This window comes from Heliangelus exortis, chromosome 1 (assembly GCF_036169615.1).
Source record: "Heliangelus exortis chromosome 1, bHelExo1.hap1, whole genome shotgun sequence".
NCBI lineage: Eukaryota > Metazoa > Chordata > Aves > Apodiformes > Trochilidae > Heliangelus > Heliangelus exortis.
In genome coordinates this window covers 183,089,947-183,104,441 of record NC_092422.1, presented here as the reverse complement: position 1 = coordinate 183,104,441, position 14,495 = coordinate 183,089,947, and the positions used below count along the sequence as shown (strand labels likewise).

At 39.4% G+C, this 14,495-nt stretch overlaps 1 protein-coding gene across 1 annotated transcript; it reads left to right on the top strand.

Annotated features, from left to right (window-relative positions):
- The first annotated feature begins 250 nt into the window (after positions 1-250).
- On the top strand, positions 251-14,291 carry DLD (dihydrolipoamide dehydrogenase). The gene is made up of 14 exons (XM_071733922.1): positions 251-387; positions 1,329-1,404; positions 2,353-2,432; positions 4,576-4,644; positions 6,556-6,625; positions 6,939-7,039; positions 7,377-7,520; positions 7,682-7,783; positions 8,982-9,172; positions 10,410-10,580; positions 10,997-11,186; positions 11,587-11,724; positions 13,102-13,191; positions 13,297-14,291. The coding sequence occupies exons 1-14, from the start codon at positions 349-351 to the stop codon at positions 13,360-13,362; spliced, it is 1,527 nt and encodes a 508-aa protein (XP_071590023.1). The 5' UTR covers positions 251-348; the 3' UTR covers positions 13,363-14,291.
- Positions 14,292-14,495: the final 204 nt, after the last annotated feature.

The following is a 14,495-nucleotide window of genomic DNA, read 5'->3' as shown; positions in this document are numbered from 1 at the left end:
ATGAATTGTTGGGAGGTTTCACTGTCACTCAGATGCAAGAGGTTTCATTCATAAGACTGCCGTACTTGTACTTTCTCCGTCCGTTCCCAAATTCTCTCCCGCATCACTAGATGTGGGTGTCTGACCCCACGACCCCCTCAGCGCCGTCCGCCCGCAGCCCCCGGGGGCAGGCGCTGCCCCTTTAGGAGCCGCCCCGCCCCCGCCCCGCTCCCCGCGCTGTTCCCTGCACCCGCCTCCGATAGGGGGCGCCCGCGCCCGCCGCCGCCGCTTCCTCCCGGGCCCATTGCGCCTGCGCGAGTCCGCGGAGTCCTTGGAGCGGCGGCAGCGGCGGCGGGCGCGGGTGCGGAGATGCAGCGCTGGGGACGCGTTTCTTGTGCGCTGGCTCGGGTACGGCGCCTGCGGGGAACGGCACTGCCGCGGAGCGGGCGGGTGGGCAGATGAGCCGCGCCGCGCCTGGGAGCTCGGGCCTGGGGCTTTCTTCACGCACCCCCCCACCCCCATCCCTCGGTGGGAGCGGGCGTCAGGGCGGGCGGAGCCGGAGCAGGCGCCCTGGGGCTTGGCTGCCCTTCCCAGGCTCCCTTCGTCCCCTCCCTCCGTCCCTTCTGCCTCTGCTTTCGCCCTCCTCGCACAGCTCAGCCTCGGCCCGGCTGAGGTGTCAGGGTGCCCGCCGGGCCGCCCGGGCCCGGGCAGGCCTCACGCCGCCCCGGGAGCTGTGGCCTCGGCGTCTTGTCCCCGTTGCCGTGACACTGTTGGTGCTGCCCCTCCCGGGAGCAGAGGAGGGTGTCAGAGGAGGGTGTCCCGGCCCGCAGGAGGCTTCCCCCGGAGTGGGCGGTCGGGCAGACGCTTCCGTGGCTGTGGAAATTTTCCGGTAGCCTCAGTCGGTTCCCGCCTTTTGGGCAACACTGAGGGATCAGAAATACTTTCAGGAGCATTCTCTGCTCCAGGCACAGGGTGATCGGCCCCTGTGCTATCCCATGGCAATTAAAAAATCTGGCCAGAACCACCTCTGAGGTGATGTTGCCTGTGTTCCATGGTTATGGATCAGGAAGAGTTTAAATAAACTCCCGTGGGTGCCCAGTTCCTGTCATTAAGTGGTTTGAGAGCCCTGTATGAAGAACTGAAAGTTTGTGTAGCTGGAGGCAGCCTGAGGTGAGGATGACATGAGAACAGGATGAGGTTGCAGAGCAGCTTCTACCTCTGGTTACAGCCAGTGCCCTCTGTGTCTCCTTCAGTCGTGTTCCTGTTTTGGTTGCATGTTTCACTCTGTGCTTGAATGCTTACCTTTCTTCAAGGGTTGAAGAAACTTTAAAGTTTTTTTCCCTTTCTAGAGAAGCCATTTTGACCGCATTCATCATGGACTCCAGGGAATTTGTGCAGTGTCACAAAGGACTTACGCTGATCAAGGTAATAAACTGAAGACTTTCATTGGATAAAGAAAAACCAAAACAACCCAAGCCCCCTAAAACAAATCAGTGCTCAGACTTAGTCTTCGATCAGTGGAATCCATGCCAGCGTGTAGATTTTGGGTACTGGAACGGGTTGCCTAGGGAGGTTATTGATGCCCCTTCCCTGGAGGTGTTCAAGGCCAGCTTGGATGAGGCCTTGTGCAGCCTGGTCTAGTGGAAGGGTCCCTGCCCATGCAGGGGGGGTGGAACTGGATGATCTTTAAGGTCCATTCCAACCCTAACCATTCTCTGATTCTGTGACTTTAGTGAAAATAGTGCCTTATTTACCTTGTTTGATTTCAAGCAATAGCTATAAATAGAGGTTGAACTTTAATTACCAACACTGTTCTTACGTTATATAATATTCCAAAGGAGATTGTGTTTACAGTTGAATTAAGTACAAAGTTCATAGCTTTTGCTGTGTTCATAATCAATAGAGGTTGCATAGATAACCTGTTTCAGCCGTATTTTCTCCTTTATTTTACTGATTTTATGATAATCAGTAAACATTTTGCTTCACATCAAACATAAATGCTATGTTGGGAAAGCGCTATAATAAACTATCCAGACATCTTGCATTAAATTCTTAAAGGATTTATAGCAAGAAGGATGGATCAGACAGAATTAATTTTCTTCATTTTGTTATATATTATTTTCCCTGGAAAATTTAAGAGTAGCTGCTTTTATTGCAGACTGAATACCTACATTCAGTTTTTCCCTTTGTCCAAAAACTTATTCAAATCAGAGGTGTAATCTAGTTATTTAAAACTAGTTTATTCAGTTACATAATTCACTTTGCTTTTAATTTTTTTTCAGACATTAATTACTTCAGAAATTATAAGCTAGTACTTCTGCAGGAAAATTTTAGTTTCTGAAGCAAAAATAACTCAAACGTTTTCTGTTTCAGTTGACGCTGATGTCACCGTTATTGGCTCTGGTCCTGGAGGTTATGTTGCTGCTATCAAAGCAGCTCAGCTTGGATTTAAGGTAAGATGAGACCTCACTTAGGCAGCAGGATGTTCATACAAATTCATCCAGAGCTTGAAATGTGTTTGTGTGGTATTGAAAAACAAATTCTTCTGTCACATCTTATGTCACCAGATGTTATTGACATGTTGGCAATATTTCTTTACCTCGATTGCCCAGATTATACAGGAACTGAAATGGAGATGTGAAGGTATTACTGTCTGTAACCCTGCTAGGCTACTGATAAAGCTGTTGAGGACAGCTTGTGTTTGATTGGAAGTGATAAGTGAGGTGGGCTTATACTCTTATGGAAGAGAAGGTGGGAAAACAATGTTAGGAAGGAATTTTAATCCCAGCAAAGGAAAGGGGAATGGGGGGAGAAATGGAGACAGTGACAATGCCACTGAAAACCTGTCCTGAAGAACAGAGTGAACTCAAAAGAGAAAAAAACAGTATTCAACTGATATGCTTTTTGAATGTGAGTGGAGGAATTACACTGTATGAGGATTTTGCAGATGAAAATATGTCTGTAGAAATACTACAGTATTTCTAATTTGCATTACATTCCAGTATCTAATTTACATTTATTTTTCTTCATCTCTGTTGTTCTGCCTGTTGTCTTTGCATACCTTTTGAAAGAGGCAGCTTCTGTCTGATGTGTATTAATGATGCAATTGAGTATTGTGAGAGTAATATGTGTGTAATGCACTTCAGATTTTCTACACTTAGGAAAGTACACTTAGGAGTGTGATTTCAGCAGCATTTTTTTTACCTTAATATGAGGCCAGCTCACTCCCCTGGCAGTACATGATTCCCCTCTCAATTTTTTTTAAATCTGAGAAGGCGATGCCAGCAGTCTTCAGCATGTTCCTGCTGACTGATGTGTCCTGGTGCTTCTGAAGTATGACATCTGGACTTCATGACAAAAATGGGTTGATTAGACCAGCTGGTCAGGACAGGAACTCCTTTTGATGAGTGGAGTTCCCATGAAGCACTGGAATGGGCACCCTTGCGTGTTTTCGGAACTTGGCTGTACAAGGCCTTGGGCCAGGTGATACAACTTTGATGCTGACTGTCTTTGGAGCAGGAGGTTTGGCCAGATGCCCTCCAGAGGAGGTCCCTTCAACCCCCCCATATATTTTTTCTGTAAAGTGTTGTCCCTCATTGGTCAGTACTACCACAGCTGGGTTTCAGTGATGTCTCTCTGGGTGTCTTTCAGCCTTTGAATGTGTTCCAAAATACAAATGTTTGATATTTCATTAAGAAGTTTCACATCTGTCTCTGACCTAGTGCAGATAATTAAGTTGTCTTTATCCAGGTTTGTGAATTATTTTTTTGTCTTACACCTAAAAGCAAAAGTGTTTATTATGTTGTTACTGAGCTGTTAGTACCTGAGAAAAAAGGTGCTCAGTGCTAAAGGTTTTAATCAAGATTGAGGCCTTCTGCCATGTAGAAGTTCTATTTTTTTACCTTTGCACACTTTGATGTTGGCAAGTGGATGAGAAGAAAATTAAATATTAAATATTTTCCATCCCTGTTGGTATTGACCTTATTTTGCTTGGGTTTGTTTTACTTGATTTTTATTTTTTCTTTCTCTCTAGGTATTGGCACAACTTTATGGCAATGGGTCTTGCAAAATAGCATGTTTAGAGAAGGAAATGTTGTTTGTGTTTTGGGATTTTGTTCTGTTCTTTTTTCTTTAAGGAAAAGTTCATTTAATTATAGGCTGTGCTGGTTTATTTATTTTATGATTAATTGTTTTTAGGAACCTTGCATGAGGAACCTTTTTGCTTTTTGCAGGTGCTTGGCTTTTTTTAGCTTTAAGGGGAACATCTTTCACAGAGCCGAGTGTTGAATTTTACTGAGGCAACTTTGTGGATTTTTGAAGTAGAACAGTATTTAAACTTGCATAAATGGTGCAATGGGAAATGTAGCTCTCTTCGGGTAGAGAATTTTGTTGCAAAGAGCCATTTTGTGGTTTTTAAGTTAATAAAAAATGAGAGAGGGGAAATATGAGCCACAAAATAAATCTAGGAATGAAATTAATGAGGCACTTGTAGAGGATTTATTAGATACAGGCATGGTCTTTGTCACTGATTCCAATTTGCGAGATATCCTATAAATGAATTGCTAAAAATCCCCCCTTTTCCTTGTTTTTCCTCAGACTGTCTGTGTGGAAAAAAATGAAACATTAGGTGGAACCTGTCTGAATGTTGGATGTATTCCATCCAAGGTACGTGTACATAGTTGACCATAACTTCATTTGAAACAACAAATACATGCATGACTTGGAGGAAGATTGAGGAGTTTCTCAAGATTGATGTACTTCCAATAAAAATTGAAATTGTAATACAGATGAGCTGAGGATCCAAATAAATATAAGTGACACAGAGGTTTAAAATTTTATTTGTTCAGTAGAAATGTTTTATCTGAAAACTGCTCTCTGAGGCCTCCCTGATGAGAGAGAGGAAGATGAAAGCCAATGGTACATACAGATGCATCCTTCACTCGGATGTTGAGTCGGTGTTGTAGCCATGGCTACTGTTCCAGATGGTTGTATCTTTTGTAGTCTACCTTAACAATTTTAGATAGTTGTACCTCTTGTACCATGTGAAGTTCTTGATTGTCTCGTATCAGTCTGTGCAAAATGAAGTGGTAGCATGTCCAAGATGATGTAGTCACGTTAAAGTGATGCTGAACTGTGTCACTAGAGGTGGGCATATAAATGTGAATCAGAGAGGGAAAGGTACTTCTGAAAAATCATGGTCTCTGGTTTTGGTTGGATGCATCACACTGAAGAGAGCTGTCTTTGTTGACTGTAGAAAGAGCCTAGTTGCTTCGCCGTTGAAATATTCACCTAAGCTCAACTAGTATTCTCTAGCCCCAAAAGATGGCCTGAAGAGTGGGGCTGGTGCTTGTGGGGAGAAAAAAGAGAGAGTACAAGGTATACACTCTGGAAGAAAGAAGAAGTAACAAGAAATTCAGAAGAGCCTGATACTTGATGGTGATTCATTTTTAAGTAGTTTCAGAACCAGGGCCTTGTAAGAACAGCACTGATGAAAGGAGTCTGCCTCAGCAGGAAACGCCAGGTCTGTGATGCCTGTAGGAATAGACACAGTGTTCTTACCAAGACCCCTCCTAACTATATTGCTGTTTCTAATCTGCTCAGGGAGCTGCTATTAGCATTGAAGGAGAAAATACAGAATGAATACAAAGTTTTCTAAAAATAATATATTCATTTTCCTAAACATTTTAGTAAACAATCTAATGAAATACAGAATAACATAATATACCGAGTCAAATTTCATAAATGAGATGTTGATCCACGCAGTGTAACTTCGAAACTCTGCTAATATGTGTATATTGGGCATGGAATTTTTTTTCTTCCTAATTGCTGAAGTCTTAAGTGATGGCTGTGTCTTTAGTTAATTTTGAATCTTACAGATTTAGGGTTGTGACAGTTACGTGAAGTGGGCAAATGAATTTCAAATTAATTATAAGAATGATAATTATATTATTCTGACAGTTTTACTCAAGCACATGTGTATAAGTCAGGTATCTCAATCTGCTGTGCCTGCTTTAAGTTTCAATGTGTGTAAACCTTACACTGGTGACCTTTTCGCAGAGATACTGATAATTTAATTTTTGGAATGACTGTAGCAAAAGGCATAATGTTTCTTACCAAGATCCCTCTATAACTATGTTGCTGTTTCTAATCAAAATACATTTTAGAGGTTCTGCATTTCAACATTTTAGATGTCATTACAAAAAGTATTCTGATTTTGTCTTTGAATTCTGAATGATAGGTCTCCTGAGGTAGCTCTAAGCCATCTAGCCTTTTTTTTTTTTTTTTTTTTTTTAATATCCATGAAGTAATTTCCAGTTTCTCTGGTGAAATGAGCAAGAAAGATAGGTGTGAATTTAACTATTTTCTACTTTTAAATAGGTAACTTCATAGAACTAAATGTGTACATTGTGTTTGAAATACAGCTTTGAAAATACATAGGTGTCGGAATTCTGCAAAACATTCTTACTGTTAAGAAAATAGTACCTGCTTATTTTTTCCTGATATAATAAATATAATAAATAATTAATTTAACTTTGAATGTGTGTCCCAATTCACATTTCTGTGTGTGTATTTTAGGCCCTGCTGAACAACTCACATCTCTATCACTTGGCCCATGGAAAAGATTTTGCTAATAGAGGAATCGAACGTGAGTGTGAAGAGCCCCTGGTAACAGTTTCCATCAACAAGCAATCTTAATCATTCAGATACTATTTAGATTTATAAATCTAATCCTTTATCTGTCAGTTGGAGTGCTAGGGATATGTATTTGCTTGAATCATGGATAGACATGTTGTATTTGAGCATTGTAATACTGCTTTTTCACATAGCACTTTTTGAATGCAATGGTTAGCATTTAGTAGGGCCTTTTGACTAACTTTGCTGTGTCAGAGTTAATTGTGTTAAGAGTAACTCCTTTAAATAAAAACACTGGAATGCTTGACAAGCTCTTTTAACCTTAGTTACAGGAATTCGTTTAAATCTAGAGAAGATGATGGAGCAGAAGAGAGGTGCAGTGAAGGCATTGACAGGTGGAATTGCTCATTTATTTAAACAAAACAAGGTTAGTTTGGATTATATACTAGGTATGTCCATGATTTTTTTCTTAATTTCTTGCTTTTTACATTTTCGTATTCTTGCCACATGACTTAATTCAAGTGACTGACTTGGCAAGGGCAGAATTTGAATGGTACTTTTCTAGGAAGTTTTAAAATGAACAGTTCCTTCATTCTTTATCTGCTTAAAAGAATAGAATACAATTACTTTGTCTTATGTACCACATGGTGATGTAAAGTTACATGTTAGCAGCTTCTCTGAAGCATTAGTAGGATTCAGATTAAATGTAGTATAATTTACTTAAGTGATTTGAATATGAATTTTCTGTGTTCTGATTACTAAAGGTTGTACATGTATCTGGGTTTGGAAAAATAACTGGCAAAAACCAAGTCACTGCAACCAAAGAAGATGGCAGCACACAACTTATAAATACAAAGAACATACTTATAGCTACGGGCTCAGAAGTTGCTCCCTTCCCTGGGATTACTGTATGTATTTGAAACCTTAGTGGTGCTTTCAGTGTATTATATCCACATAATTTAATGTGTAATAATTTTTTGCATCTGATTTTGCTTCACCTTCTGAATGTTTTGTATGTCATGTATGAGAGAGATTGTAAACCTCCCTTTGTGGATTTCTTTGTCATTAGATTGATGAAGATAGTATTGTGTCATCCACTGGTGCACTGTCACTGAAGAAAGTTCCTGAGAAGATGGTTGTCATTGGTGCAGGAGTCATTGGTGTGGAACTGGTGAGAGGATATTTAAATCACTTGATCTTTAATTTATAAAGGAACAGGATGTTACTTTTTTGTTATGTTAGATTGTGCTGCTGTGATTTAACAGATGTTTGGTTGAGTCAGTTGTAATGTTACAGTTGACTTCCCAGGCTGCCAGCTCTGTTCTCCACCAGAAAAGCTGGGAGTAGTGGTTGCAAGATCAGTGCTCCTGCAGCTGGTTAGCTACACAGAGACATGAGAGAGGAACATACAGCACCTCCCATACAGGGCTGGGTTCATTTGAGGTGTGTCTGTGTTACTTTTCAATGAAATTTTATGTGTGGATGAAGGAACTTCCTGGGTATTGTTTGTTTGTTTGTATTTTTTTTAAAGGGAAGTTTACTTTAAGCCAGGATAAATTCAGGTGGATAGCATTTAATACCAAGAAATTTTTATGTGATACTGTTGTACTCATTCTGTGTAACAGCCAAAGGAGCGGAGACTTTGTAGTTCATCTTCTTCTGAGTCCTTTTGTCTCATAGCTACATGGTTCAAAAATAATGTAAAATGCAAAAATAATGTATATTTGCTCATCTTGCAACTGCTTGAAAATTTGTGCATCTGCTGACCAGCAGGGAAAGAGTAAGCAAAATGAAATACTGTGTTGGATGGATGTGGGCAACTGCAGGTAAACAGGCTGTATAGGAGTTTTTTTTTTATGAAGCTGATGACAATAGTTATGGTTATAAAAACATATGGAAGCAGCAGTGGTTCCATTTTGCATAACATTTCCGTAACACGATATTGTTTTGATTTAATTTGTGTTAGATTAATTTCTGATAGAATATCACAAGCCATTTTCTTTCGTTTTTCTGAGCTACATTCAGATTCTTTTATTTTTAATTTTTCTATACCTGTAGCCTGAAACATACCTAATTTATACTTAATTATATTGTTAGCTATTTTTTCAAAAGCTGAATTCTGCAAGTTGAGCCATTCAAGTTTTGGGTCTGAAGACAAGCAGTGATAAATCAATATTTTTGTGGAAATGCTGGAGTAAATGGGGCTTGCTTTATTCTATGCTAACACTTGTAAAAAGTGATAGGTTGGCTGTTATGTGTTGTCCTGCATTTGAAAACTTTATAGTCTGTGATAAAATATTTGGTAAGTATCAAAGAAATCTGAAGGTTTCTTTTTCAAAAACTCTTTATCTATATTGTTGTGACTGCAGGGTTCAGTTTGGCAGCGCCTCGGTGCAGATGTGACAGCTGTTGAGTTCATGGGCCATGTTGGTGGAATGGGAATTGACATGGAGATCTCTAAAAACTTCCAACGTATTCTTCAGAAACAGGGATTTAAGTTTAAACTGAACACCAAAGTTACTGGTGCTACCAAAAAACCAGACGGAAAAATTGATGTAGCGTAAGTGCTTACCATAAAACTGAAGGAATGCCATATGTATGTTCTTCCTCCCAAACCATCAAACCTATTTAAAAATGCAGTCTGGTGTTTTTTTAAACTGGAAAAATGGATTTAGGATAAAACTTAGTTCTTTAGTGAAACTGAATTTTTATCCTGAATTGTAACTTAGAGAGCTCAGAATTTTGTGCCCTAGATTGCTGAGACAGGAGAGGTTCTATTGACTTTGAGTTGAAGCCATGCTAATATAAAACTGTGTTTTTACAGTGAGATAGCAGTAACTCTATTTTTCAGGGAATGTGTTTTCTTCTGTTATAATAAATGTAAACACAATTGTTCACACAGTAATTTTCAAGCCATTAATTCTAGGCTGCTTAATGAAAGGGCTATTTTGTCCATACCTCATCTTGTCTCAAAATAAGCTAATACAGAAACATATAAAGCAAATTAGCTTTGTAAAAGCATACATACATATACAGTACTTATTCTTCTTAATGTGTTGTCTATGCAGAAACAACTATAGTTAGAGTTTTAAGAAAATACTTCATGTTACTTAACAGCACTAAGCTTAAATGTGTTTTTCACTGGAATCTTCATGTGATGACTTGTATTTGTTCTATCACCATACATTTGGATACTCTGTCCTCCACTGTTGTAAAACTCCTACATTTGGGCTTCTTTACATCTCATGCTGATGCTGGTTGGATCTCATGTAGTCTGTTTCTACATTTAGAGTTCCATTTTGGTGCAGGAGTGTGGTTTTGAAACACTTCCTACTTCACTTCCTATGCTTTGGTTCTTGTGCTCTGAGAGCTCATGAACTGAGCTCGTTCTTGGTGCAATCAAACACAAAGATCTACTTGAGGGGTACAGCTGATGCAGGGCAGCTGCTAACAGGCAGCTTGCTCAGAACACATGGCCCTACCCCTCTCCAAGAGGTAAATGGTTTGGATGTTGTAGTCAGCACCAGTGATTTTGCTGTACAGATTTGATGCTACCAGGCCATGCTCCTTGCTAGTGTGTGTGCCCTGAATGTCTATCTGAGAGTTATTGTCCCCTCCTCCCTCTTCTACTCTCAACTCTTGCAAGGAAGAAGTGTGGGGCAGGCTGAATTGTAGTATTTTGGATGCCAGATCCAGACAGTAGGTCACCATCTGGATCATGATATTAGTTACTAGTCAGAGAAATACAATACTGAAAGTTTGCAGCTTAATGTTTTTTGCTGTTTATTTTTCTGTAGTCTTGAAGCTGCTGCTGGTGGCAAGGCAGAAGTGATAACTTGTGATGTGCTCCTGGTTTGCATCGGCAGACGCCCTTTCACCAAAAATCTAGGTCTTGAGGAGCTTGGAATTGAACTTGATAAGAAGGGGAGAATCCCCGTCAATAACAGGTTCCAAACCAAAATTCCAAAGTAAGTAAGCCAACATTTTAAAAATAAGAGTTCTGCTTTTAAAATTTAAAAAAAGTTTAACCTACAAAAGCACTTTTTTGTTGTTTTAATTGTAGAATGTAGCTCTCTTTTCTGAAAGGAAAACTCAAGATTTCTCTTTATTTCAGGAACTAAGGAATTTTAGTCAACCTTTGAAGAGTGATGTAATTTAAAATCCTGTCACTAATTTAATGCCACTAATACTTACTGAAGTGTGGTCATTCTATGGAAGCTGCTCTTTTATACTTTGTATTTCTTTTGAATACAAAATACAGTGTTTTATTCTGTTTTGATTAGTGTATTCAATAACATGTTTCAAACTGACTACTGTAGAAGGTAGCCCAGGTGTGCTAGGATATTTTTAAACAGTGTCTTATTCTGTTTCATTGGTCTGATAGCATCTATGCTATTGGTGATGTAGTTGCTGGACCTATGCTGGCCCACAAAGCTGAGGATGAAGGCATTCTCTGTGTGGAAGGGATGGCTGGGGGAGCTGTGCACATCGACTACAACTGTGTACCCTCTGTGATTTACACTCACCCAGAAGTGGCCTGGGTTGGCAAATCAGAAGAGCAGTTGAAAGAGGAGGTACTGTTTGTGTTCTTCTCAGACAAAACTGTTTTTCCACCTTGGGTGAGGTTTCATTGTCTAGTACTTTACCTAGCTGCTTTTTATAGGAGAATTTCTGCATCTGAATTTGTTAAGGAAGTATTATTGGATGATTCTCTCCTGTATGCCACTTTCCCAAGGAATACAGTCCTCTCTATGTTCTCTGTTAATATTGTACTTTGCTTATTAATTTTTTTAATAACACCTTTGTACCCTATTTGGTTTTTGTTCTTATGCATTTGGTTTTTGTTCTTACACTCCATATATGTCTTGCCTGGCTTTCATTTTTGTATCACTTCAGGTTTTGTACTTAGGAAATTGCCTGTATTGTTACATTGTTCTTGTTGGTCATTAACTCAGGAACACATCTATTTTGTAGGGTGTAGAATACAAAATTGGGAAATTTCCATTTGCTGCAAACAGCAGAGCAAAGACAAATGCTGACACAGATGGCATGGTGAAGATCCTCAGTCAAAAATCAACAGACAGGATGTTGGGTGCTCACATTTTAGGCCCCGTAAGTATTGTAAATTGTGCTGCTGTCTTGGCCTTGTAAGGGTATTTAATTTAGCATTGCACAGTTGCAAAGTAGTTGCCAAGGTAGGAGAAGTGCTTGTAAAAAGGAGTATTTGAGTCTACCATAGTCACTTTTATTTACTGTTCTCTTCTCCAGCACTGCCCTCCTCCCTGTTTTCTGTTAGCTGCTCTTAGATCCAGCATTTGGGCTTTCCTTGGAATTGCTGGAGTCAATAGTTTTCTCTGTCTATTTTTTGTTTGGGTTTGGTTTTTTTTAAATGAATTTTTATGAAAAACAGAAATTCTTAACTCAGTTTGTGGAAGCTGAGGGAGCTGAACAGACTTCTGCAGCCTTTTCAGTGATACTTTCTTCCCTGTCCCCCCATGAATTTCAGACTTGAGCAAAGTTAGTAACCTTATTCCACAGTCACCAAATCTTCAAGTTATGGAACTTCAATTAAAAATAATCTGTAAATATTAAAAGTGAGAAAATTATATTTTGAAAAAGTATCACTTCCCACTCTCCTGCACAGTCCAAAGTTTGATCCTAGTCTCTGTTTTGCACATCTTAGTTTTACATAATCTTTTTATTTTCTAAAGGTGTACACAGAAATGCAGCTTTTTTAAAAAAGAAACACTAAAACTACTCTCCATTTTCTCAGAAAATAAATTGTGTTCCTGTGAGCAGGTTACATTGTCAGCACTGGTGGACAGGCTTTTTCTTTCTACATCCAATCCCCATAATTTGTGATGGGTATGAGACTTTATGCTGGTAATTTTCTCTCCCAATGCCAGTCACTTAAAAATCTACTCCTTAGAGGAAGCACAGTTTATGGCATCATTGTGAGACAGTAATTTTCTTCATTGGGAAAGGGCTGAGGTAAACCTTAAAATTAAAGATCTGAATGCTGAAAATGTAGCAGATTTCACTGTTTATTTTCAACTCCTCAAGGAAAGGTTCCCTGGTTTATTTGGAGTTCTTTTTATCTAGATACCAGCTACTTAACTTTCCAGAATGGCACTGTTTTGGGCCTGTTTTCAGCAGTGATAATGTACAGTAGCTTTGATCAGAATTTGTGCATGATGTGATTGGTATCTTGTGGTGGAAAAATGCCCAAATTTTGCACAGCACTTGGTAATGAGAAAACTAGTACTGTTATTGAGAATTATCTCTAGACTTGCAGTAGGCTTGAGCACAGTCACCAAAGAGATAAGGACCTGTGAGTGACATTAGAACACAGCTGAAGTGCTGGTAATAATTCAAGTTTTGTTGTTTTGGTTTGGGGAAAAATGTGTATTTACAAGCTGTTAGCAACTCAGAAGAACCTGGACAACTGCATAAAGATTTGTGCTAATTGCAGATAACATTAAATTACAGGGTGCTGGTGAAATGGTTAATGAAGCTGCCCTTGCTATGGAATATGGAGCCTCATGTGAAGATGTAGCCAGAGTCTGCCATGCCCATCCAGTAAGTTTTTTCTAAACAGACTGTTGAACACCAGGGTTACACAGACATGATGTAATTACATGTAAATATTAATGACTTATACTTTTTTGTGTTTGCTCTCTACAGACAGTGTCAGAAGCCTTCAGGGAAGCAAACCTAGCAGCATCTTTTGGCAAAGCTATCAACTTCTAAAGTGCAAGAGCAGATCTTCTACATGTATGGTACATCTCTGAAAATGGACTGTGGGCCCTTAAGGAAGGCAGAGTCTGATGATTTTAGGACTGAATTAATAGAATCTCTTCAATGTAAACATGAAGTATTTAAATAAGTAGGGTTTGAAACAAGTGGAATTATCCAGTCTCTGTAAATTAAATACTTAAAATAACATTTATTTACATTCTGAATGTTGCAGAAAAACAGCCTGACAGGACTTCTCTTGAAAACCAAACATTTCTCTACAGCATGGGATTATCAGGTGTGCTGGTCAAAACTCTGTGTAATTGTCCAGCATACCTGGTGTTTTCTTATTTGAAGTAATGAGACTAAACCCATTGAATGCTGGCACTTGTAATGCTGCTGGCACTTCAAATGCCACTGTCACTTCCGCACAAAATGTGTTTCCTTCTGGAAGGATTAACTTGATATTTAACCTGTTCCTTACATACAAGTACCAAAATTTGTTTTGACCTAGTAGTGTTAGGACTTTGGGAGATGTGGGGCTCAGATATTTCAATTAAAGCTCTATTAACTTTTTAAAGAGAAAATTACTTTGTGTTGTGTGTGATTCTCCACACATGATGTTTTCACATTGAAAACTTGTCAAGGCAAAAATCAAGTGCTTATGAACAAATGAAAGATTGAAAAGTTAATCTTAATGCTACTTAATCTTTTCATGTTTTGAAGCTTTCATTGTCCAACTATCTTAAACTTGAAACTCTAAAACTTGAGTATTGAAGCAGGGCTTGCTGTTAAGTGCTATGGCATGAGGGTTATTCTGCACCTCCATACACCAGGGCTGCAGTGTCAGCTCTCCACAGTTAAGACATACTTATTCTGTTTTCTATTTTGCGCTCTCTTTGTGTCCATTCTGTAGCAAGAGAGCTTAATAAATATTTAACATGGCTGGAGGGTTGTCTTGGGTTTTGTTTGCTCATGGGTCCTGTTACTCCTTTTAGTGCCTAGATTGTTGGTTACGTGACAAAACTCACAAGCATGTGGCATCTTTTTAAGATCCCTGATGTGCACAGGGAATGTGCCCAATTCCAGTAGCTCATTTTTAGGCTTTATTTTGCTCAGTAGCTCATTTTTAGGCTTTATTTTGCTGG